General features: G+C 31.6%; 1 protein-coding gene across 1 annotated transcript; it reads left to right on the forward strand.

Moving 5' to 3' along the window:
- Positions 1 to 40: 40 nt before the first annotated feature.
- On the forward strand, positions 41 to 24,078 carry LOC143047298 (uncharacterized). Its single transcript, XM_076220336.1, has 6 exons — positions 41 to 132; positions 7,226 to 9,040; positions 10,269 to 10,414; positions 12,205 to 12,431; positions 15,555 to 15,650; positions 19,896 to 24,078. Exons 2-6 carry the CDS (start codon positions 7,246 to 7,248, stop codon positions 20,203 to 20,205), a joined length of 2,574 nt encoding a protein of 857 aa, XP_076076451.1. The 5' UTR covers positions 41 to 132; positions 7,226 to 7,245; the 3' UTR covers positions 20,206 to 24,078.
- Positions 24,079 to 24,138: the final 60 nt, after the last annotated feature.

The raw sequence follows: 24,138 nt of genomic DNA on the forward strand, positions 1-24,138 counted from the left end.
TCAAACTTCACCGGAACTGATTTGGTATTTAGTGAGACCGGATAATTTTCATTTCCGGTTAGGTTTTATGTTTCAGTAGTTTTTGAAGGTATTGCGGGTTTAATATAACAATTTAAGGGAAGAAAAACGATGGTAAATACTCATATAAGCTCAATGATAGACAAAAAACAGTTGACATACAGTACAAATTTTAACAAAACTTGAAAATGGAAAAAATGTATCGGGGTTGCTTCCCCTTAGTACATGTAGAACATATATAGGCTATAGCCAGTTTAATCAACTGAGCTAGGGAATCACCGACCGTGTAAGGACTGGTTAACGCACTGACTTTCACGCAGATGACCGTGGTTCAAATCCCGGTGGTAATAATATGAATATGAAGAGTAGATACATGCTCTCTGTTTATTAAAATATGATGACTCTTGTGGTGGGAGAATAGTGTAGCCGAGTTGCTTCCCCTTAGTACAGGTTGCACATTTATAGTAAGTTTTAATCAACTGAGCTAGGGAATCGATTCTTTGGCTCAGTGGGTTAATGCACTGACTGACCAGGGTTCGAATCCTGGTGGTGACGATATAAATTTGTGGAGTAGATATACCTGCTCTCCGTTTACAAAAAAAAAATTATTGTCATCTCAAAACTTTTGAAATATAGGTGTACAAGTGCATTTTTGTGTTTCATATGCATACATGTGTCAGAGTTGTCAAGCCACAACTGGAGATTTGGAAATTTTCAGTTGGGGTTTGGGCCTCACAGCTTGAGATTTTTTATTGACGTACACAAGATTTTTTCCTGCGTGTTTAAACTGCATTTCTTCCTTTTTGCTTAAAACACAACAATGATTACATACCTTCAAGCACCTACATAGCCATTTTTACTTAGTAAAATAGAAGATAAGTTCAAATATTTATTCATCATAATTTTAAATAATTCAAGATAAAGTGATCAGCCATCATACATAGATATAGGAAGATGTGGTTTGAGTGCCAATGAGACAACTCTCCATACAAATAACAATTTAAAAAGTAAACCATTATAGGTTAAAGTACGGCCTTCAACACGGAGCCTTAGCTCACACCGAACAACAAGCTATAAAGGGCCCCAAAATTACTAGTGTAAAACCATTCAAACGGGAAAACCAACGGTCTAATCATACATAGTTCGCAAAAAGTACATCTGCTTTAGCCACATTGTCAACTTTTGTACCACTACTGATCATGTTTGTAACAGAAGGTATTGAATGGATATAAAGTTGTGGGCTTTCTTGTGGGTAGCTGTCTCCATATTTTTGGTCAAGTAATTAGGGCCACCATAGTCAGCTTTGCATGAAGAATAGTAAGCATGTCTTGACTCTTGGCACTGGACTTGCACCATTTTTTAATTTGGCTAGATACTGTGTCTTCTTTAATTTGATACTTTAATAAATTTTGATGCAGTTGAAAACACTTAGTTTATACTGAACCTCAAAGACAATAAAATCAACTCAAATTTTATATGTTTTCTATCTGGTCCAATGGAATACCTAAATAAGGATGTTTGTCTTATAATTTGACAAAATGCAAACTGTATGTTACAATGTATCACCAAGTCGATGTTTATACAACTGTTCCATTGTCAGTATCACTTTTTATTGGGCGTATGACATTTGACATTTGCGCCGATTTTGAAAATTTTCATTCTTTCATTTGCACCGATTTCATTTTTTCATTTGCGCCAATTTTATATTTTCTCCTAATTGGATTTATAGGTAAGTTGTAGGTAAGTTAATACTTTTACATGAACTAAGCACAGAGTATAAAAACAAAACATATTTGTTTTATAGATGTTATCATGAAAATACAGGCCATTACGTATATTAAAATGCGAACTCAACTATAGAAATACCCACATCAGTACATGAGCTAAACAAAGAAGAGATGGACTCCTTTATCTACAATTATGCCAAATATAGAAGAGACTAAATCACAAGAAAAGAATATATTTTATTATATTAGATGTGTTGCCTATAAACACTCGACCGTGAAGAACAGATTAAAGATTTGAATGTATTCCGTTGAAGATTTTTTTGGATTTGAATGCTGAAAAAAGATTTATAATTTGTCATTTTACTTCTCGATTTTAAAGTAACTTACTAATTTTTTAACTAAGTGTAAAGCTTTTATATTGACTTATCCTGCTCGACACCTTTCTTCCGACTCCCAATACCATGACTGGGATAAAGAGTTGCCCCATTGGCACTCATATTTATACACTTATATCTTTTACCTGTAATTTACCTGTAAAAAAATCGTGCAAATGAAAAAAAATCAGCGCAATTGAAAGAAAAAATCGGTGCAAATGCAAAACGCCGCTTTTATTCATCCAGTCATGTTTATTTAACTATAGCTAGTTGATTACTAGGTAAATGCCAATCATCTTTTATTGTTGTATATCATGTGTATATATACAGTCTAATCCTTAACATCTTCATTGATTACTCGAGGCTATTTTCCTATTTACCTTTTTGACACAAATTCCATTACAAGAATCTTCCGATTTTCTGGGACTTTTCTCACATCAATTTAGAGTTTCTCAAACTTTTTCCAGGCTGCAAGAAATGAATGATGGTAATCTAAACTTAGCAATACTGTTGGACTTTAAACATGTTAAAAAAGCATTTGATCTTGTAGATCATGACATTCTTTGATTAAAGCTTGCTGTTTACGGACTCAGTGTGTTTTTTCAGGTCATACCTAAGTAATAGAACACAGCAAGTAAATATTTGCAACATTAATTCTGATAAGGCCTAAATTGAAATATTGTTTGTTTGCCCTTTTCCGACCCTATTTTTTCAAACATGAACATGATGAATAATATGTTCATCAATTCAATAAAAAAAAAAATGTTTGGTAACTGGAACTAGTCATAAGTTATCAATCCAATCTTTCCAACCAAATTTAGTAATAAATTTAGAAACACTACAAAATTCATCATGTGAGAAATTATTAGCATGATTAGGTGTTTAAATTGACAGCACACTTAGCTGGACAAATCAAATTGATAAAATTTGTGCTAGCATTTGTGTACTTGATTTGTTCCATATTTTTATTTGTTTTAACAAACAACTACATCAATAAACTTGTTTTAAAGAAACCAATGCTAGCACTGCATGCAATAATCCTATATCTGTCAGTCATCAAAATGCCAAATATGATAGCACAAGGATAAAGGCTGTGGATTTTCTATAAAATTTCCATATGATTAGCATAATGAAACAACAGAAGGGTACATAATCCTTAACATAACAAGCTTTGAACACCACTTTGCGATGACATGTACCGGTAATTGATTTTGACGATTAATGCTGCATTTTTTTTTAAGAGAGTTTTTATCTATAAAATCTTATCTATACAGCGTATGTTATGTTGCTGCAGTATTTCTACCCACATGACTTAACAAAAATGCTTAATGACTGATTATGATAGTGATAACTGACTTGTTATTCATATAATGACGCTGATATTTTTCCTCAACATAAATAGACCTAAACAAGTCTTACATGTACATGTACATAATGCACCATTTCCTGACTCAAATAACACACATTTATATATTAAATTCATTTTTTGACTTCTGTAATTCTGAAAGCATGGTGAGTAAATATCCGTTTGGACTTTCTGTTAAGCCCTTTAAATTATTTCTTATTCATTATACGACCGCAAAATTTTTTTGCGTCGTATAATGGTATCATCATCATGATCATGTCGTCCATGTCGTCGTCCGAAGACACATTTTGTTTCCGGACAATAACTTTTGTTTAAGTAAATGGATCGCTGTAATTTTTGTCGAGCCTGCAACTTTTGTTGCAGAAAGCTCGATATAGGGATAGTGATCCAGCGGCTTTGGCAGCGGCGGTTACGGTGGCATTAGCTAACTTCTTAAAAGCTTTATATTTTAGAAGGTGGAAGACCTGGATGCTTCATTCTTTGTATATAGATGCCTCATGTTATGAAGTTTCCGTCAATCACATGTCCAAAGTCCTTGACCTCATTTTCATGGTTCAGTGAACACTTGAAAAAAAAGTTTTTTTGTAATGTTGAATTCTCTCTTATTATAAGTAATAGGATCACTATATTTGATATGTGTGTACCTTGCAAGGTCCTTATGTCTGTCAGACAGTTTTCACTTGACCTCGGCCTCATTTCATGGATCAGTGAACAAGGTTAAGTTTTGGTGGTCAAGTCCATATCTCAGATACTATAAGCAATATAGGTCTAGTATATTTGGTGTATGGAAGGACTGTAATGTGTAAATGTCCTACTGGCAGGTGTCATCTGACCTTGACCTCATTTTTATGGTTAAGTGGTTATAGTTAAGTTTTTGTGTTTTGGTCTATTTTTATTTAACTATATGCAATAGGTCTTTTATATTTGGTGTATGGACTGATTGTAAGGTGTACATGTCTAGCTGACAGTTTCATCTGACCTTGACCTCATTTTCATGGTTCAGTGGTCAAAGTTAAGTTTTTGAGATTTGGTCTATTTTTGTCCAGCCTTTGACTTTAGTCAAAAAAGCGAGACTAAGCGATCCTACTTTCCGTCGGCGGCGTCGTCGGCGGCGTCGGCGGCGGCGTCCACAAATATTCACTCTGTGCTTAAAGTTTTTGAAAATTTAATAACTTTCTTAAACTATACTGGATTTCTACCAAACTTGGACAGAAGCTTGTTTATGATCATATGGTATCCAGAAGTAAATTTTGTAAAAATAAAATTCCATTTTTTCCGTATTTTACTTATAAATGGACTTAGTTTTTTCTGCGGGGAAACATTACATTCACTCGGTGGTTAAAGTTTTTAGAATTTTAATAACTTTCTTAAACTATCCTTGGTTTGTACCAAACTTAGACAAAAGCTTGTTTATGATCATAAGATAGTATCCAGAAGTAAATTTTGTAAAAATAAAATTCCATTTTTTCTATATTTTACTTATAAATGGACTTAGTTTTTCTGCGGGGAAACATTACATTCACTCTGTGGTTAAAAGATTTTAAAATTTTAATAACTTTCTTAAACTATCCTGGGTTTGTACCAAACTTGGACAGAAGCTTGTTTATGATCATAAGATAGTATCCAGAAGTAGATTTTGTAAAAATAAAATTCCATTTTTTCCGTATTTTACTTATAAATGGACTTAGTTTTTCTGCGAGGAAACATTACATTCACTCTGTGGTTAAAGTTTTTTAAATTTTAATAACTTTCTTTTACTTTCCTGGGTTTGTACCAAACTTGGACAGAAGCTTATTTATGATCATAAGATAGTTTCCAAGGGTAAATTTTGTAAAAAGATAACTCCATTTTTTCTGTATTTTACTTTTAAATGGACTTAGATTTTCTTCCAGTTAACATTACATACAGTCTGCCGTTAAAGTTTTCAAAGCATTTATTAGATTCAATAACTATCCTAGATTTTTACCAAACTTGGACAGAAGCTTCTTACAATCAGAAGATAGTATCAAGAGGAATATTTTTATTGATTTTTTTCCTCATTTTTGTTGAGCCTGCGATTTACAGCAATAGTAGGCGAGACACTGGGTTCCGCGGAACCCTTAAAATTTTTTCTAATACTTTATGCATTAAGTCAACTATATTTGGTGTACTGAAATATTTTATGATCTTTAAGTGGGTTACGCAGGTTTTATTTGACCTTGACATCATTTTCACGGTCCATTGCTAAGTGTTAAGTGTTTGTGTTTTGGTCTGTTTTTCTTAATTTATAAGCAATAAGTCAACTATATTTGTTGTATTGAAGATTTGTTAGCTGTAAATGTCTGCCTGGCTTTGTCCATCTGACCTTGACCTCATTTTCATGGTTCATTGCTCAATGTTTCCTTTTTTTGGTTAATGTTGAGTTATTGTGACAGATGTAATAAAGCTTTATATTTGGGTCTATCAACATAATATCAATGATTAGTAAAGAAGGAGAGACATTTCAGCATGTGCACTCTTGTTTAAACTTGTGTTTAAGTGTATGAATCTCTTTGAAATTATACCACAAGTTCAATATCTTGAAGGGATGGTTAGTATTGACTTTGGGGGTTATCACTCAACATTTTTTTAGATTTAGGGTCAAATGGGCCAAGAAAGGTGAAAAACTAGGTTTTTCTGGTCAATGGACAATTAAGACAATTTAAAAGCAGTGTAAGGGAGATAGTTCAAAAACATTTAACATACAATGTAAGGCTTGTTCTGATTAACCTCACTTACACTTCTTGTAAATTATGTGTAAAGAAATGTCAGGTTTTGGACTAATTGCCAAAAAAAATTGTAGCAGTTTTCAATTTTCTCCCCCAAATTTTTCAAATTCCAAATTTTAAAAAGTTTGAGGAAGAAATCTTTAATTGCACAATATTGCTCAATAGATTTGTAAGATCTTTACATTTGTTTTGTGTCAGAAACTCATAGTATGTCAAAAATTTGATCACAATCCAAATTCAGAGCTGTATCAAGCTTGAATGTTGTGTCCATACTTGCCCCAACTGTTCAGGGTTCCACCTCTGCGGTAGTATAAAGCTTCGCCCTGCGGAGCACCTGGTTTATCATGTTTTATAATCATGCTACATGTAGGCTTATAGATTTAGGAAGATGTGGTGTGAGTTTGTTTTAGCATGTTTGTTTATTAATTTGTTTTGATTTCATGAAGATAAGTTATTAACACTTTTCCTTATGAATAACAATATTGACATGATTGATGTCATCATGACCACTTTTATTTTTAGGAGAATTGCAAGACTGGTGGCATTTATGACTCTACCATATCTGCCAACTTTTCCAAATGCCCATGGGGGTTTTGCATGCAACATGGATGACACAGTCCTAAAATAACCTTCAAGGGGGCCTGCAAATACATTTTAATGTTGTTGTTTAGCTTCTTCATACTTTAAGAATCCTAAAGTCATTGTAAAATTAATTGTTTTGTTTAAATTTTAGACAAAATTGCTCTTTCAAAACTTCAATTTGGGAGCCTCCATGGGGGAAATCCCCTGTAAATAGTGACAGTTGGCAGGTATGCTTTACCTTGGTAATTTGTACTACTAAAACATGCATGTCATCATGGTTATCTACACATGAACATTGCATTTCTTTTCACATATGAATTCAATTTTTCTTCTGTGATTATTTGAATTATTTATTCATTTTACATGTACAAGTATATATATATATAGAAGAGTCAAATTTTCTAATTGCAGGTTTATGCTTAACAAGAAAAATGGATACTATTAACTCCAACCACCATGAACACAGTGGTATTAAGCAGACAATGAAAACTGATAAAGATGATGAAGTGTCAGATGAAAGTATTGAACAGAAAGAAATTAGTCCTGGGAGGGAGGAGAATTATGACCATATGCATTATGGCAGTAAGAATAATGGAGGAAGTGAAGCACAGCAGGACAGTCCACCAGTGAATATTCATTTTGATGATCCCCAAGCCATGGGCCAGTCTGACACAGGCTTAAGCATGTTAAGAGTAGCAAATGAAGATATTCCTAACCAAAGCCAAAAGGTTTTGCAACCTGAACATGCTGAAGGCACAAGTGATGTTAAAGTATTGTCAGAGGAACCATCTGATTACATTAATCTTGATTTGGATTTACCCAAACACTTGAACTTTCCACTTTCGCTTCAACACATATCCACAAGCAACTCAGATGAAAGCAAAGAACATGTTGAAAGGAATTTAAAAACACTACCAGATGATACTAGTTCTAGCCAGGAACATGATGAAGTTGCATGTACTACAGAATTAGAGGTATCCGCAGGAGGTGAAAGTAGTAATCAGATACAATTGTTTGATATGAGGCAATTGAATATGCTTCAGATAAGGTTAGTTGTTGAAGAATACTTTATCAATGAACGTCATGAAACAGAATATTGCAGCTACAAAAGTCATGAGTTCCTTATGTGTGTAAACTATAACAATAGTAAGCAGAATCCCTTGTCTGATAGCATAGATAGCCTGGTTAAGGAATTCCCTGGCCACATAGATTTAATGAATTCTGATAAACCAACAAGCGACTTAAAGAACATGCTATACACATTTTTTGACGGATACAGCTATGGTAGTTCTCAGAATTTTAGCATAGAAAAGTTACATGCAAAGAATGGTTATTTAATAAAATCATACAAGTTTTTGTTCGAACAATTACATGTACAGCAATGGAGTTATTTTGATGCTAACCCAGTTGTTAGGGTGGATCCTGAATATCCAATCCCTACTCAAGTAAATAATAATGTAGATCCACAAGGACTGATTACGAATTATTTTGAAGAAGATGACCAGGAAAACAATGGATTGATGTTACATAACCAAGTAGAAGCTGTACACAATACAGGCAACACTGACGGCAGAAACAGACCTGTTTCCCAATGGCAGGCAGTTGCTCGGGGTAACAGATGGAATCTATCTACCACTGTCCAAACTACAGTGATTAGGGAACAGGATGTTTTTCTGTTGCAGGAAGTTGCCCGGGGTAACAGAAGAATTCTGCCTACATCTGTCCGTACTACAGTGATTGGGGAACAGGAAGTTTACCTGCAGCAGGAAGTTGCTTTGGGTAACGGAAGAAACCTGCCTACATCTGTCCATACTACCGGTACATCGATTAGGGAACAGGATGTTTTTCTGATGCAGGAAGTTGCCCGGGGTAACAGAAGAAATCTACCTACATCTTTCCAAACTATAGTAATTAGGGAACAGGATGTTTTCCTGTGGCAGGAAGTTGCCCGATCAAATACATGTAATATGAGAAACCTTCTTGGTTTGCCTGTGGAAAGATTTAGTAACAACTCTTTGGCTACTATGTTGCAAATGAACAGTGTTTGTAACAGGTACATGTATTTCAGACTAGAAAGATGTAGCTTAAATAACACAGTGTTTAACAACAGACCTGCTGTTTCTACCGTATCAAATGCAATGGTGTCAGATCCCATCAGAATGGATGGCCAACCAATGGCGGCTCATAATCTTGCAAATATTATACAACAACATTGTCAGCATCATGGTAAGAACATATATTAGTATACATGTATTTTATTGTCTCTTTAATTTAAGGTGGTACCTAACATTTTGACTAATATTAATTTGGCTCTTTTAATTTACTTTCCTGACTTTAAAACTATAAAAGGAAAATATATATATTTACTTCAACTGTTTGACATGTTTGCTTTTTGACAAAAAAAAAAAAAAAAAAAAAAAAACCGAATGTACACCTCACACAATATCAGAAAATTCTATTTAGCATTTTTAAAGCAGTTTGACAAACACTAATTTTGATCATTGAGATTTTAGCTTAATCATGTTAATATTTGACCTTTAAAACAATAAAACATGATTAAAATATTCAACTGATTTTTACAGAGTTATCTCCCTGTAGCGTTATGTATCATCTTAATTCTGAATTTGTTGTTCATTGCGAATAATTAGACAATATACGTATAGTGTCTCGAAATATGAAATTTATTTGTATGAGGCTTAGAAACGGGAAAATGCAAGGTTCTAACGAGCATTTTCCTGTTTCGTGCCGAATACAAATAAATTTCATATTTCAAGACACTATACGCATATTGTCTTTATACTGAAATCGAAAAAAAAATAAAAAATGAAAAAAATAAAGGTGTTTGGAATTTCCCTCTTGGGGTACCATTTTGGGGTGTTTCCCTATGAGCGTAGTCCAGGCGATAAGACATTGACATTAAGGAATTAGAAAGGGAAAATGAACTTAATTAATAACATTTGATAATCATGGTATATAAATAACCAATTTGAAGACATAAAAGTTTAAATTCATAAAAGTTTTACCATTGTTACTTTACTTTGCCATGGTCGTGAGGTGGCGTTGTTGATGAAATACAATAAGGAGGTGGACTTATAGGTTAGTTGGGGTCATTGACGTATAAAGCTAACGTTTATACGTATAGCTTTATCTGTATAGTAAAATAGCTGATTGCAGTATAAACATGTGTAATTCAAATATGCATGCAAATAAATGTACATGTATAATATACAGTATTTCTATTTGTCCATGACACATCAGCTCAATAACAAAAATCTCTAATAGACATCCGTGACTTCTGGAGCTTTAAAAAATACAATTTCAATATGACATTTATCTGAAGAATATGGAAAACAATAGATTAAGACGTGTATTTGAAGCATTTGAATGAAATTTAATAGATACTAGATCAAAGATCAGCTTGAAACATATGTTTTTTCCCTTATTTGTATTGTAGGCTCAGCACTACCAAGTACACCTAGAGCTGGACCACACAGACCAGATGTTTGTTCCTCGGATACAGTTATGACTGTTCTCTCATTGGCTGCAATTCAAAATCCAGCAAACCTTCACCATTTGACAAGAGACTTAACAGGAGTACAGGTTAGTTGTTTTAATCAAATTAGATAAACATGATAAACAGTTCTCCGGCCTGTCTCCATCCATTTTCATCTTGATTTATTGTTCTCTCAATAAAATATTGATAGGACTTTGGTTAATCAGTTTCTGCATTTCAAGCATATATATACATTTCTTGACCTCTGTCTTTTATTTTATTTTAAGTCCCTTATCATGCTTATTGAAATGTGAATCTTTTTATATAATAAATATGAATATATTGAGATTCCTTTAAAAGATACATGTAAATTTTCTCAAGACAGCAACTCAAAAATATACATTGATTTATGAAATTTAACACTGGGCAGTGTTCTCATTAAGCATGTTAAGTCAAGTCTGTGAGTCCAGAATTCACAAAAATATGTCTGAACTCATTATTTTATTGACTGGTGAGTCCAACGATGCACTAAATATTTATCAGTTGAGTCCATTTAATATCATGAGTTGAACGTCAATTGAATGTTTTAATTTTTTTGTCATGAAGACTTATACCTGTTAAAACTATGCTTTTTTAATCCAGATTCGACCCTAACTAATTTATTTGGGTAAGACTAAGATAATGTGAACTTCTTTGAATGGCAGGCAAGTTTGAATAAAAATAACCCCACATTTGTGGTGGAGTTTATTCTGGGTGGACCTGGAAATACTTACCTTGTCTGCAACACAGAGTAGAGTAAATATAATACAAGGATATTGCTATTGATGCATTCCAAATTCCAATAGTCAGATCATTGACACATGGATCATGGGAGAAAAATAGAACAAATTTTTGTTCTTCCCTCACCAGAATTTAAACTTATGCTATTGGGATATCGACACAACACTGACTGCACTGACTCTCAGAGCTCTAGACCACTGAACCATCTCTAATAAACTAATATTACAGCTCTCACTGGCCTAGTGTTACATTTTGTACCTTTCTCATCAGTAGAATCTAGATTTGTAACTCAATATGTGAGATATTAGCATAATGATGGAATTGATTGCAGATTACCCAAATATTTATCATTAAGGATCGTATGATACAGTAACAGAAACAATGATATATAAATTTTAAAAGTTTCCAGCTATGTTGAAAGTGGTTCATAATGAAAAATTATGTAAATACGAAATGTTTGTCTCTGCGAATTCCTTTAAGATATAGATTTTCAGATTGTTTTTTGGTAGTTTTTTGGTTATGCAAAATGGTAGCAACTTTAGTACTCAGTGCTACTTGTTTTTTTTGTTTTTTTTACATAATTCACAAACACATCAAGTATTGAATGTTGTTAATACAGATTTTCCTGAAACAGCCAGGAGTGCAGAATAAAAATTTAAACAACTACAACTAAAAGACCTGATGTGGATTAAACGTTTTGTTGCACACTAGTCGTTTATTTTAAAATTTTTAATTAATAAGTTAAAACGGTTAAACATATTATTAATACAAGATACCAAATGATGTATATTAATCAAGAAACTAAGATCTACAAATACGCAAATAACTGTTATAAACAATAAAGGCAGAAGTAAATATAAAAATTGTATCCTTTTACCAGGTGAGGGATTTAGACTCTTAGGAGCCTCTTGTTTATCTAAATGAATTTCTTATAAGTTATGTAAAGACCTTTATGATGTTTTATGCAAGTAGGGTCATCATCTGTGTACCATGGACACTGCATAATTAGTGTCAGTATTTTTTAAACTGAAACGAAAATATTATTTCTTTTAAACAGATTTCAGTTATACAATTTTGTGCTGCTATAATTGTTTAAAAAAGGGTTTTTATTTTCTAGGTGTTGGAAATTGCATGGAATTTTCTTCAATGCAATTTTGATGTTGTTACTATTGATATCCAACAAATGGTTCAAAATAGATACAGACCAAATGGAGATACTCAAAGAGAAGCTGATGTTGTATCGGCCATAATTGGAGATACCAAGATCAACGAAGTGACAAAATGTACCAACCAAGAATGCCAAACTATTCGTCGCAGAATGATTGAGTGTCCATTAACAATATTGTAAGATATAGATACATAGTTTTAGCTGACCTAGGCCAAGGGGACAAATGAGCTATTCTCTTGGCCAGGGGACAAACTTAAGCTTTTTTGTGTACTGGCCAGTCAGATCAGTGGACTGAAAAATCTACTTGTCCGGCTGCAAATCTACTGGTCCTGCAAAAATGACATTCATTTGACAAATACTTATGTAAATGATAGATTTTTACTTTTATTTTCAAGTTTTCTTTGACATATATGTTAGAAAATAAAAAGAGTGAGCTTCGATCCTAATTTTGATAAAGTCTTTGATAATCTTAATGATTTTCTTTATCAAAATCAGGGTCAGGAACAGAAAAAAATGTCAACATTATCTTTCACATCATCACATACCTGACGATGACCATTGGGTGCTTGACTCGGACTTCTAGAGCTCTGCCCAGAAATGTTCCACATTGCAATAGCCAGGACAAATGTTTCACATGTTATACAAATTCCACTAAATTGTGATTGACTTCTATTATATAATTTAACAATTCACGATCTTTTATATTTACGTTTCCTTTTATCAATTTCATACATTTTATTACGATCTTTCTTTTGAATGACGCTTATTGATTTTTGTCCGGCGTTCCTTCCAAAAATTGATTTCCAGGAAAATTTGTTTGCAAACAAAATGAAATTGCTATGCAATCAGTGAGTTTTATCATAAAATTTCTACTAGTCTCGGACCACCAGACCAGCACTTGTTTGAACCCCTGCTCTTGGCCACAATCAACATAGGGGTATCTGAGTTAAAACTGTGACAGATTACCCTATCTGTCAATCAACACCAACTTTATAGTTAAAAATACATTTAGACTAATAATATATAAATACAAGTTCTGTCTTTTATCTTGAATATTGACTATTAAAAGACAAAATAGGACTTTGGCGAAAAATGTAAACAATGTTGGGATATACAATGTACTATCTGGTTTTAAAGCTACATGTAGCTAAACGTCTTACATGGTGACAGTCACATTGCCAACAATGTGTGAACAAAACAGACAAAAATAATAGGTAAAAATGACAAAACTAGGGGTACTGCATTATGTTATGATCTAAATCACAATAGAACAAAATGGCATATAGACAAAGCATGTAAGCAAAATTGAAAGAAGAATACAAAAATGACCACACAGCATAACAACACAATAGGGGAATGCATAAACAATGTTAGTACATATGTTCCTAGAATCTATTATGAAGAATGTATTATTTGTGAAGACTGAAGTTAATAGGGAATATTTATCAACAAGGTCTTGGCATCTTCTGATTAACTTTTATAGAAAAAGGATTAAACGTTCTTTCAAAAACCTTTTGCTCATGCACTAGTTATGTTTTATAAAGTCTCAAAAGCAGATGGTTCAGTGGAGTATACACCTTTAAACACAAAATTTGTTTTTACACATTTTTTTTTTTTCTGAACAGACCCAGATAGCTGTTTAAAGATAGATGCTGGATGAATCAGTTCAAGCAAAAGTATTGACTTACTTGTTTTCCTGTTATCACCTTCATCCCAATTAAAAAATAATGCTAGATAATAACTGTAAATTCAGAAATAATTGCATACTTTTATTAATGCAAAGCGTTTTCAAGAATGGATGAACATTTTAGATTATTTTTGAGAAATCAGGAAAATGTATGCATATAGGTATAAAAGTATTAGATTGAGAGTGCAAGTTCTTAATATTGAGATATCTACTTTGTCCCGTTATTTTATTGATAACTTACTAGCAATATTTTATGAGTTTACAGTTCTATCTAGAATGATTAACACCTCATGTTTCATATTCCTTATTAATTTGTTATATTTCCAGTTAAGACCTGCATGAATTGCTGTCCAGTGTTGGAGAATTTTAATTTTAGTTTTAAATTAGTACATATAGTATACTATGTTTTACAAATGTTTTATTTAGGAAATAGAAAAAAAAATGTTAAATTCCACTTTTTTTTTTTTTAGCTCACATGGCCCACAGAGCCAAGTGAGCTTTTCTTATCAGTTGGCAGCCGTCGTCTTCTTCCATCATCATCTGTTAACAAAAATCTTCTCCTCTGAAACTACTGAGCCAAATTTAATCACTAGTTCAAAAAATATGTCCGATGACCTGTTCAACCAACCAAGATGGCCACCATGGCTAAAAATAAAACATAGGGGTAAAATGTAGATTTTGGCTTATATCTCTGAAACCAAAGCATTAAGAGCAAATCTGATTAATAAAATTGTTTATCAGGTCAAAATCTATCTATCCTGAAATTTCAGACCAATCAGGTAACCTATTGTTGGGTTGCTACCCCTGAATTGGTAATTTAAAGAAAATTTTGCCGTTTTTGGTAATCTTTAACTGTACTATACATAGAGATAAACTGTAAAAAGCAATAATGTACAGCAACGTCAGATCTACAAATAAGTCAACATGACCAATTGACCCCTTAAGAAGTTATTGCCCTTTATAGTCAAATTTTAACAATTTTGTAAATTTTTACAAAATATTTTCTTCTGAAACTACTGGGAAAAGATCATGATAGATAGAGATAATTGTAAGCAGCAAGAATGTTCAGTAAAGTAAGATCTACAAACACATCACCTTCACCAAAACACAATTTTGTCATGAATCCATGTGTCCTTTGTTTGCTATCACATAGACCAAGGTGAGCGACACAGGCTCTTTAGAGAGAAAGGGGCCTAAAACATATCTTTTGTAATGCTTTTGTATAAATTTCTAATTATTTAACTAATATCAATAGGTTTAATTCCAAGTGATTTTTGAGTACAGGTCAATGACAAGGTTACTGTTACATAAAACATTTTGTAAAATGGTCTATTGCTTCTTTGTATAAACTGTCATTCATTTAACTTTAAAAGGAATCCTTATAGTACAAGGAAACTTAGCTTCCTTAATTTTGCTAAAGTTAGTATCTTAACACAACATTAGGATAAAAGGAAGAAGGCTCCCATTCAATATAAAAAAAAAGTTGGGAATGTCAGTCCAGATCTAGAGATGCAGGACTTTAGTCATATTTTAGTTGCTGCCTGATATCTTGAAAAAGCCCACTCATTCTCTGCTTTTATTTAAATAAAGTAATGTATATCTTATATTTCAGCAATCAAGTAGATATTTCAGCAACATATATAGCACGATACTTGAACAATCATGTCAAGGGGAAAAATGAACCATGTACCAGTAGTCATTGTGCAAGGTAGTATTAAAATCAGTTATATTAATTTATTGTTCAAATTTAATTTACAAGATAAGCATTTAAACAATTCATATCCATTCAGTGATGCTGGTGACCAAAATATTTTGAAATCCAAACCTAAAACAAATGAAGAGAGCAACAAGATCAAAAAGGTTCCAAAAATGCATGATTGGAATACATTACTTTTCATGCTGCATTCACATGTAATTCGAACTCGATTCGCATTTACAATTTTGAATTAGTTTAAATTGCATTAGAAACCTTTGACGTCAAAATGTTAATTCTAATTCGAATTGCAATGCACATCAAATGTGCTTTACTGTCCAAACAACGTTACTTTTAACTTGTATTAACAAAACCGCATTTCTAAAGCGAATTTGATAATGCTATTTAGCCAATTCAAATCAATTTGAATTAAAAAGGAAGAGTGTGTGAACGCTATTATCGAATTCAATTAGCATTCGAATGTATGTGTGAACTAGGCATTAGAATCATTTCAAAAATTTATAACAGCAAGTTTTTATGAAACGATATCAGTATTGAAGACTTGAACCAAAGTATTGGCTACTACAAGAATAAGTTTTTACCTATATGAAATAAAAAAAATTATTTTGAAATGATAATTATGGTCATGAAAGTGGTTAAAGAGCAAATAGTTTATAGAATTGATTCCAATTTCATTTTCGGGTAAGGATTGTGTGATATAAATCAAAGCCATATCCTACTGACATGATATCTATATCTTCCAAGGGTTATCACTACTACATTTGATAGTTTAAATAAAATATTGCAGTGAAGGGATCTTTATTTTTAAAATCCTTTCTATTCAATATCAGGCAATTTATTGATTATATGTATTCATAAACAAAGTTGTGTATGATATGTATTTGAATAACCATACTTGTCAAGAAAATTTAATTTTATTAAATTTTAAATTTATCAGGTTAGTAATGAATGCATGTATTAATAATACAAATAGATCAAACTACAAACGTACAATCATGAACAAAGAAAGATAACTCCAACTCAAATTTTTAAGCAAAATACAATATTACTTCAATGATGTATTTAAAAATTAAAAAAAAGCCTGAAAATGTTGAAACAAAGAGTGCAGACATAGGTAATTTCCTAAAAAAAAAAGGAGTTTTCTGTGGAAAAAAGATTGTTTCAAAGACAAATTTAGGAAATGCAAAATACTACATTTATACGTCATATATAGGGGGTTTAAAATCAAAGAAAAGTTTAATACAGGTAAAAAAAACTATCTATTCCAAATTCTTCTTTAACTGAAGACAAAATAACTGATTTTTAAAAAATTTCAATTTCATATAATTTAAGTAACTTATGGAGCTTTAATGGAAACTGTAAGTACTGATTGTTGTTTATTGATTGATGTTTTAAAGATTTGCAGTATTTCAAAGTATGTTAGTTGTGTTCACAAAGGGTGTTGTTTGTGCTCTTTAAGTAATACATTTACAAACACTATTTGACATTTTTTTTGTATACAGCTGATTGTTTGTCTATGGAATAGAAACATTTCTAATGTAACAATGCCCCATCCCCTTTTTTGTAGTAAACCTATGGTATATTGTTTTCTTGAGTTTAATAAATTAAAAAAAAATAGTTGATGTAAGTGATATGACAAATGTTGATGGTATTTTAAATTGCTACAATTTGTTGTTTTTTATCTGTAAGTTGTTCAAAATTGTTGTTGAAAATTGTTAAAGCTGAAAATTTAGAAATACAGCTATTGTGTATCAATTTGAGGTTGCAAGTTCCAGACTCAAATCCTCTGGAAGGTGCTGGATTTCCAGATTTTTTTTTTATATCAGATGAAAATTTGGTTTGACAAATGGATGGAAATCCAGCAATTTTTCCAAAATTAAACAAATTTCCCATGGAAAATAATTTGACTTTGCATGTCTTCAAAAAGGGGTGTGGGGTTACAAGTTGTCCTGATTCCCTTTCGTGTGTATATAAATATTTGAAATTGGGGCCACATTAAGCATAGATGCCAAACATTTCCGTAATTTTTCTGAATTTACGATCAAAACTATGCTATTACAGTCAATAGTGGAATAGTTACTGACTCCTGGTCGCTGAAGTTCAGTTTTGTAAAATACAGATTTTTATCCTTGCTTTTCCCGGTCCGGTATTTAGAAAATGCCAATGTAATGCTTCTGTTTTTTCGGAAGTTATCAACCTATTGTTTGTAACTAACTGACTTCCGAGAAGGCAAACATGATTTTATGAAGTGGCTTTCCCCCTTTCTCTACTTCTCCTTGATAATACGAAAATGTCCGAGTCAGGGCTGTCTGCACAAATAAAATAATAATTAATGAACAACTAATGAATAGAATACATACTACAGATAACATGTTTAACCAATCATGTTATTGCACATCACTTTGCAACCATTCGTCAGTATTTCATTTGGTAAATGCACATTTATGAATGATTACTGAAAATTTTTCAAAATTACTGAAAATTTGATACATTGTTACTGATTGTGTTAAAAGGGGGTTGGCACCTATGGTTAAGGTCCAAGGGTCTTAAGTAAATCTTTTATAATTTTAACAAAAAAATAATGGTTCTTTGTAATGCTGAATCTAAACAAGATTTTTGAGTTGAGTTTCCAAATTGGTGCAGTTGGGATTACAATATAAAACCTTGTTTGATTAAAAAAATAAAAAGTATAGAGGATTCTTTGATATGCTGAATCTAATGTGTATTTAGAACATAATACATGTAATAGGTAAAGTCCAATTTCAAATATTTAAATATTTTTACCAGTTTCATTTTGTGTGAGAAACCTACATGTATGCTGTGTCAAATATTTAATCAAAATCCAAATTCATCCCTTTATCAAGCTGGGATAGAGTGTCCATACTTGCCCCAACTGTTAAGGGTCCACCCTCTGTGTTGTTGTATCAAGCTGTGTGGAGCTTTTTAATAGATACTGATCCTTGAATCTTCATATGATGATTGCACAATTTTTTCATGTTGCATGTGCAGGTTCTGTTATGTAAATGTCTGTAGGTTTTTCCCCAATATTTCCAGACTTTGGAACTAATTAGTTATTTTTATGCAAAATTAATGATAGTGCTTACAAGTTTTGTTTACTTCTCCCACAGTTTTCAACCTAGATACATGAAATTTCACAAGAGGATTGCACATACAGTATGTTAAAGTTCATTGTTAAGTTGTGTATCTGTTGTTGAGAAATTATTTATGATATTTTTACATCTTATTATGCCCCACCTACGATAGTAGAGGGGCATTATGTTTTCTGGTCTGTGCCTCCGTTCCTCTGTGCGTCCGTCCGTCCATCCGTCCGTTCAGGTTAAAATTTTTGGTCAAGGTAGTTTTTGATGAAGCTGAAGTCCAATAAACTTGAAACTTAGTACACTTGTTGCTTATGATATGATCTTTCTAATTTTAAAGCCAAATTAGACTTTTAACCCCAATTTCACAGTCCACTGAACATAGAAAATGAAAGTGGGAGTTTCAGGTTAAAGTTTTTGGTCAAGGTAGTTTTTGATGAAGCTGAAGTCCAATCAACTTGAAACTTAGTACACTTGTTGCTTATGATATGATCTTTTTAATTTTAAAGCCAAATTAGTCTTTTGACCCCAATTTCACGGTCCACTGAACATAATAAATGAAAGTGGGAGTTTCAGGTTAAAGTTTTTGGTCAAGGTAGTTTTTGATGAAGTTGAAGTTCAATCAACTTCAAACTTAGTACACATGTTCCATATGATATGATCTTTATAATTTTAATGCCAAATTAGATTTTTTACCCAATTTCACGGTCCATTGAACATAAAAAATGATAGTGCGAGTGGGGCATCCGTGTACTTTGGACACATTCTTGTTTTTCAAATGTTACTATGCTAATGCTTTATATTCTCTCTTGTTTAAGCCAAATAAAAAAGATGTGTTTTTCCTATTACCCTACCCTACCTATTTTTTAAGCTAAAAAATAGCCTATGATATCCTAATGTTTTGTTATTCATTTTTCAATAACCACTGTTAAAGTCAGAATGTCCCTCCAATAGACTCCATGTAAAAAAATATTGGTAAAATGAAAATAAAATCCCTATCTACCTACCCTATTTTTTCAAAGATGTAATAGGAATCACACATATTAATTTGTTGGCCTTAAGAAAAATTCTGTGGCCATTTCAGTCTTTGATTTATTTGTAAATAAACTGTTAATATTTATTTTTTATACTTCATTTATAGATCTGCAGCTGGAACCAGACAAACCAGAAGAATGATCAATACCAGTCTACTTATATATATAAATGCATATCAGGGTAGAATACAGAAGGCAAATATAAGGGATATGCTGAGGCAGTTCCGTGTGGGTAATTCAGTGTACCAGGTGCATGCTTTAAGCTTCTGGCAAGACAACCATTTTACAGCAAGGATCAACATCAGAAACCAATGGTGGACGTATGACAATAAGATTGGACTGCATAATCAGGGGGTGGAAGTTGATGACGGCAGTCCAGGACTATTGTCTGGAATATATATAAAAAAGGTCGCATAGATTGTGATTTTCAGTTTGATTTTTCTTTTTAAATATATGTATATATCATGTTTATGGATAAGTACGTTTGAACCAGTGACCACTCTACAACAGATTTATTCATGGGATCAGCAGCAGTGATGGTGAAACAAGGCTGACAATACATTCGTCAATGAATATCTTGAATGATTTTTGGGAAAATTTTGAATAGCAAAAGCCATAGTTTTGCTAGTATAGTGCTAATGTTTTTTTTTGCACAGACTGATTGTAGTTATACATTGTTATATAGCATTATATATTGATTTCAGTAAGCATTGTATTTCTGTTTTTTTCTGCTTTTTTTTTAATTTTTTAAAGCAAAAATTTACCTATACAATTAATGGTTTACATTTGTTAAAGTAAACTGTTTTGGTAAATGTTGTTAAAAACAAACATTAGTTAAGAAACTAAATATCCAATTTTATCCAAAAAAAAATCTTATACATGTACTATGTAATGAAGCTGGAAAAATGATTTATTTAGCTCAATGAAAGAATTTTCTTTACAATTCAAGAAGTTGATCTTAAAACTTAGAATAATTGAAATGTTGTACTTAGGATAAGGTTGTATCTACCCTTGAACAGTTTATGTTTTAGTTTTCATGATCGTAAACTTATTTAATAGATATTTAGTTTTAAACCATACTTTAAGTCCTGATATCAATAGAGGAAGGTAGCTTTAGAAACAAGATAAGGGTACTCTAATTGTTATGCAAAGGTTTTGCTATGCACCTTTTAAGGCCCAAAACACAGACAAAACTTGATAAACAAAACTATATTTTCATACATTTTATTCCTCAATTACTTTCAATTGCTTCAGACAATATAATAATAGTATTATACTGAACAATCATTTGTTGTTATCATGTACCTATTTGATACATGAGATCAGTATCTTCTGATATCACTGTGGCTTTGATAATACTCATGGGATACCAACTTTTTGTGGATTCAAGGGTAGCTAGAGATATACCACATATTTGAATACTATATCATTTTAAATACTTCAATACATATTGTAGTATTAGTCAATATTGAAACTGCAAAATTTGGTATCCTAAAAATTGACAATCAATGAAATCCAAAATACTTTAGGAATTCCTTGCTTAATGCTGATAAGCATATACTACTGAAAACCAATGGTTTGAATCATGGGAAGTTAATTTACCCTGTTGACAAGGTGTATAGGACCAGACTTTAGGGACCATATTTGTTTTACTTTATTTTTATACTTATACTGTGATATCTGAATGAATTTTATAATATAATGGTGTATAGTTTTACAGAAATAGTGTTATTTATGGTGTATAGTTTTACAGAAAAGTGCTATTTATATTCTCAATGTTAATTTAAGAATTTTAACTGTTTTAAAGAATAGTGAATGTTATTTTAATAGTAGGTTGTCTTTTGTTTTTAAATGTTAAAAAATAAGTAAAAAATATCATTTTTTTATATTCTAATTTATACAGAGGTATTGGTAATTAAATTAGATTTTTAAGCTGTGATCTTTGTCTTTCAGAAAATACATGATATTACGTTAAATTTAGGGTAGAAAAAGTAACTTATTTATAAAAAAAACTTTGAAAGTGCATAATATAGTTAATACCGTAATCAGCATTACTAGATAATTTTCCTGGGGTCTGTTGTGCAACTTGTTGTGGGTGGCTCAGTGGCTGAATACTATAAGTAGTTACTACTGTAATCACTAGCCAGCCAAACTGAAGTTGTGAGTTTGAAACCTGCTCTTGCAGGTGCACTGGACTCCAATCTTAATTGACTAGGATTGTCAGTTTTCCTATCGAAGGTCATGGTTTTCTCAGGATACTCCCTCTTCCTCCAGTGATAAAAACTGGCTGCCATGAAATAGCCCAAATGCGGTACTTAAAAGATGCATTTAAACACCAAAAAATCAAAAATCAAATCAACTTGTTGTTATAGGTAACCACTTCTTAACTTTTGCTTTTTTTTTACAATAAGATTTGATTTAATTTACATATATTGAATGCATGAAAGTGGGGCAAGCAACACAGAAAATATATTACCTGTTTATCAAGTTTATTTTGCTGTAAGACTATTTAATATGCTGATCTGTATTCAGACAATGAATTTCAATGGTATCATAAATTTGTTGTACATGTTTATACTTTTTTAAAAGGGTACTTTAAGGTAGATTGGTGTTTGTTTTTGCATTCCTTTTGGGCATGTTGCAAAAATACTCTTGGTAAACATTTTTTTTACCAAGTATCATTCAAATACAACAGAAACATCTTACTATTGAAATAAAAAGATTAAACTATAACAAAATTAAGTGTCAAAGTGTAGTTCAGATTTTTCACATCACCTTTCCAACAGCTTGAAAAATCATGGAGTATGATGTCCCTGTTTCCTAAGAAAATGATAACATTTGAATTTTATTATTTAAAAATAGATAAAAATGCAATGTTAATGTAATTTTCTATGATGGAAAAAACTTAGAAGTTTGATGCACATGAAAATTGACATATATCACTTTTTTTTAACGTGCAGCTCTTACTGAACTTGGAATGACTATAGTCGTAACTATTTTACTGAAAAGAAAAAATGAATTATTATACGATAGAATGATATGACTTCTTATTGCAGTCGTGTTAAACATTCATACTAGTCACCAACAATAAGAGTAGCCCAGAAAAGTGCTTGCAGGAACAGGGACACAGTATTCATGCATTATAGGCTGGAAAGGTTTGACATTTATATATAATGCAATATATTGTAGAAGATAGAAGTCTGGAATACATTGTGTATACTGTTGTACATATTTAATGTTATATTTATTTCTAAATATATTTATTGTTTTCATAATTTCTTTAAAATTGTACAATATTGTCTCATTCCATTTGTTATGACTTTTCATTTAAAATAACATATGCTAATTTCACATGTAGAATCTATTTAAAACCATTCCAAATATTATTTTTATGATATGAGTTTTATTTAATTTTGTGTGTGGCTAAAGCAGTTTTTTTATTGTTGTATTTTTATCATTGTCTAACGTTAAACAAGCATGCACTCACTTGTTTTGGAAGGAGAAAAAAGTATAAAAAATAAGCGAGACATAGCGATCCTACATTCCATTGGCTTCGCCATTGGCGGCGTCCACAAATATTCATTCAGTGGTTAAGTTTTTGAAATTTTAATTGCTTTCTTAAACTATACTGGATTTCTACCAAGCTTGGACAGAGGCTTGTTTATGATCATAAGATAGTATCCAGAAGTAAACTTTTTTTCTGTATTTTATTTTTAAATGGACTCAAATTTTCTGCCAGGAAACAACACTTTCACTCTGTGGTTAAAGTTTTTAATTTTTTAATTTATACTATTTTTGATTTCTACCAAACTTGGGTGGAAGCTTGTTTATGATTAAAAGCTAGTATCTAGAAGGATTTTTTTAAAATTTTGTTCCTGTGTATCTGTATTTTACTTATAAATTAACTTAGTTTTTTCTTCCAGTTATCATTACATACAGTCTGCAGTTAAAGTTTTTAAAACATTTATTAGATTCATAAACTATCCTGATTTTTTACCAAACTTGGACAGAAGCTTCTCACAATTAAAAGATAGTATCAACAGGAATATTTTTATTGATTTTTTCCCCATTTTTTGTTGAGACTGCGATTTACAGCTAAAGAAGGTGAGACACTGGGTTCAGCAGAACCCTTACAATTTTTTTTTATAAGATTTAATTGTAATATTTAAAAATAATGTTTTTTTCCGCTTTTCTGTTTCCATTGTAAAAGTTGTATAACTTATTTTAAAGATTACTTTAAACCAGAAAATTTTATGATGCTATGTTTTAAATAAAATTATGCAATAATGAAATGTTATTGGTTTTGTATTTATTAGAACTCACATATTGAATTCTGTTTGCATTTGTTTT

The sequence above is a fragment of the Mytilus galloprovincialis genome, chromosome 10, assembly GCF_965363235.1.
Source record: "Mytilus galloprovincialis chromosome 10, xbMytGall1.hap1.1, whole genome shotgun sequence".
Classification (NCBI taxonomy): Eukaryota; Metazoa; Mollusca; class Bivalvia; order Mytilida; family Mytilidae; genus Mytilus; species Mytilus galloprovincialis.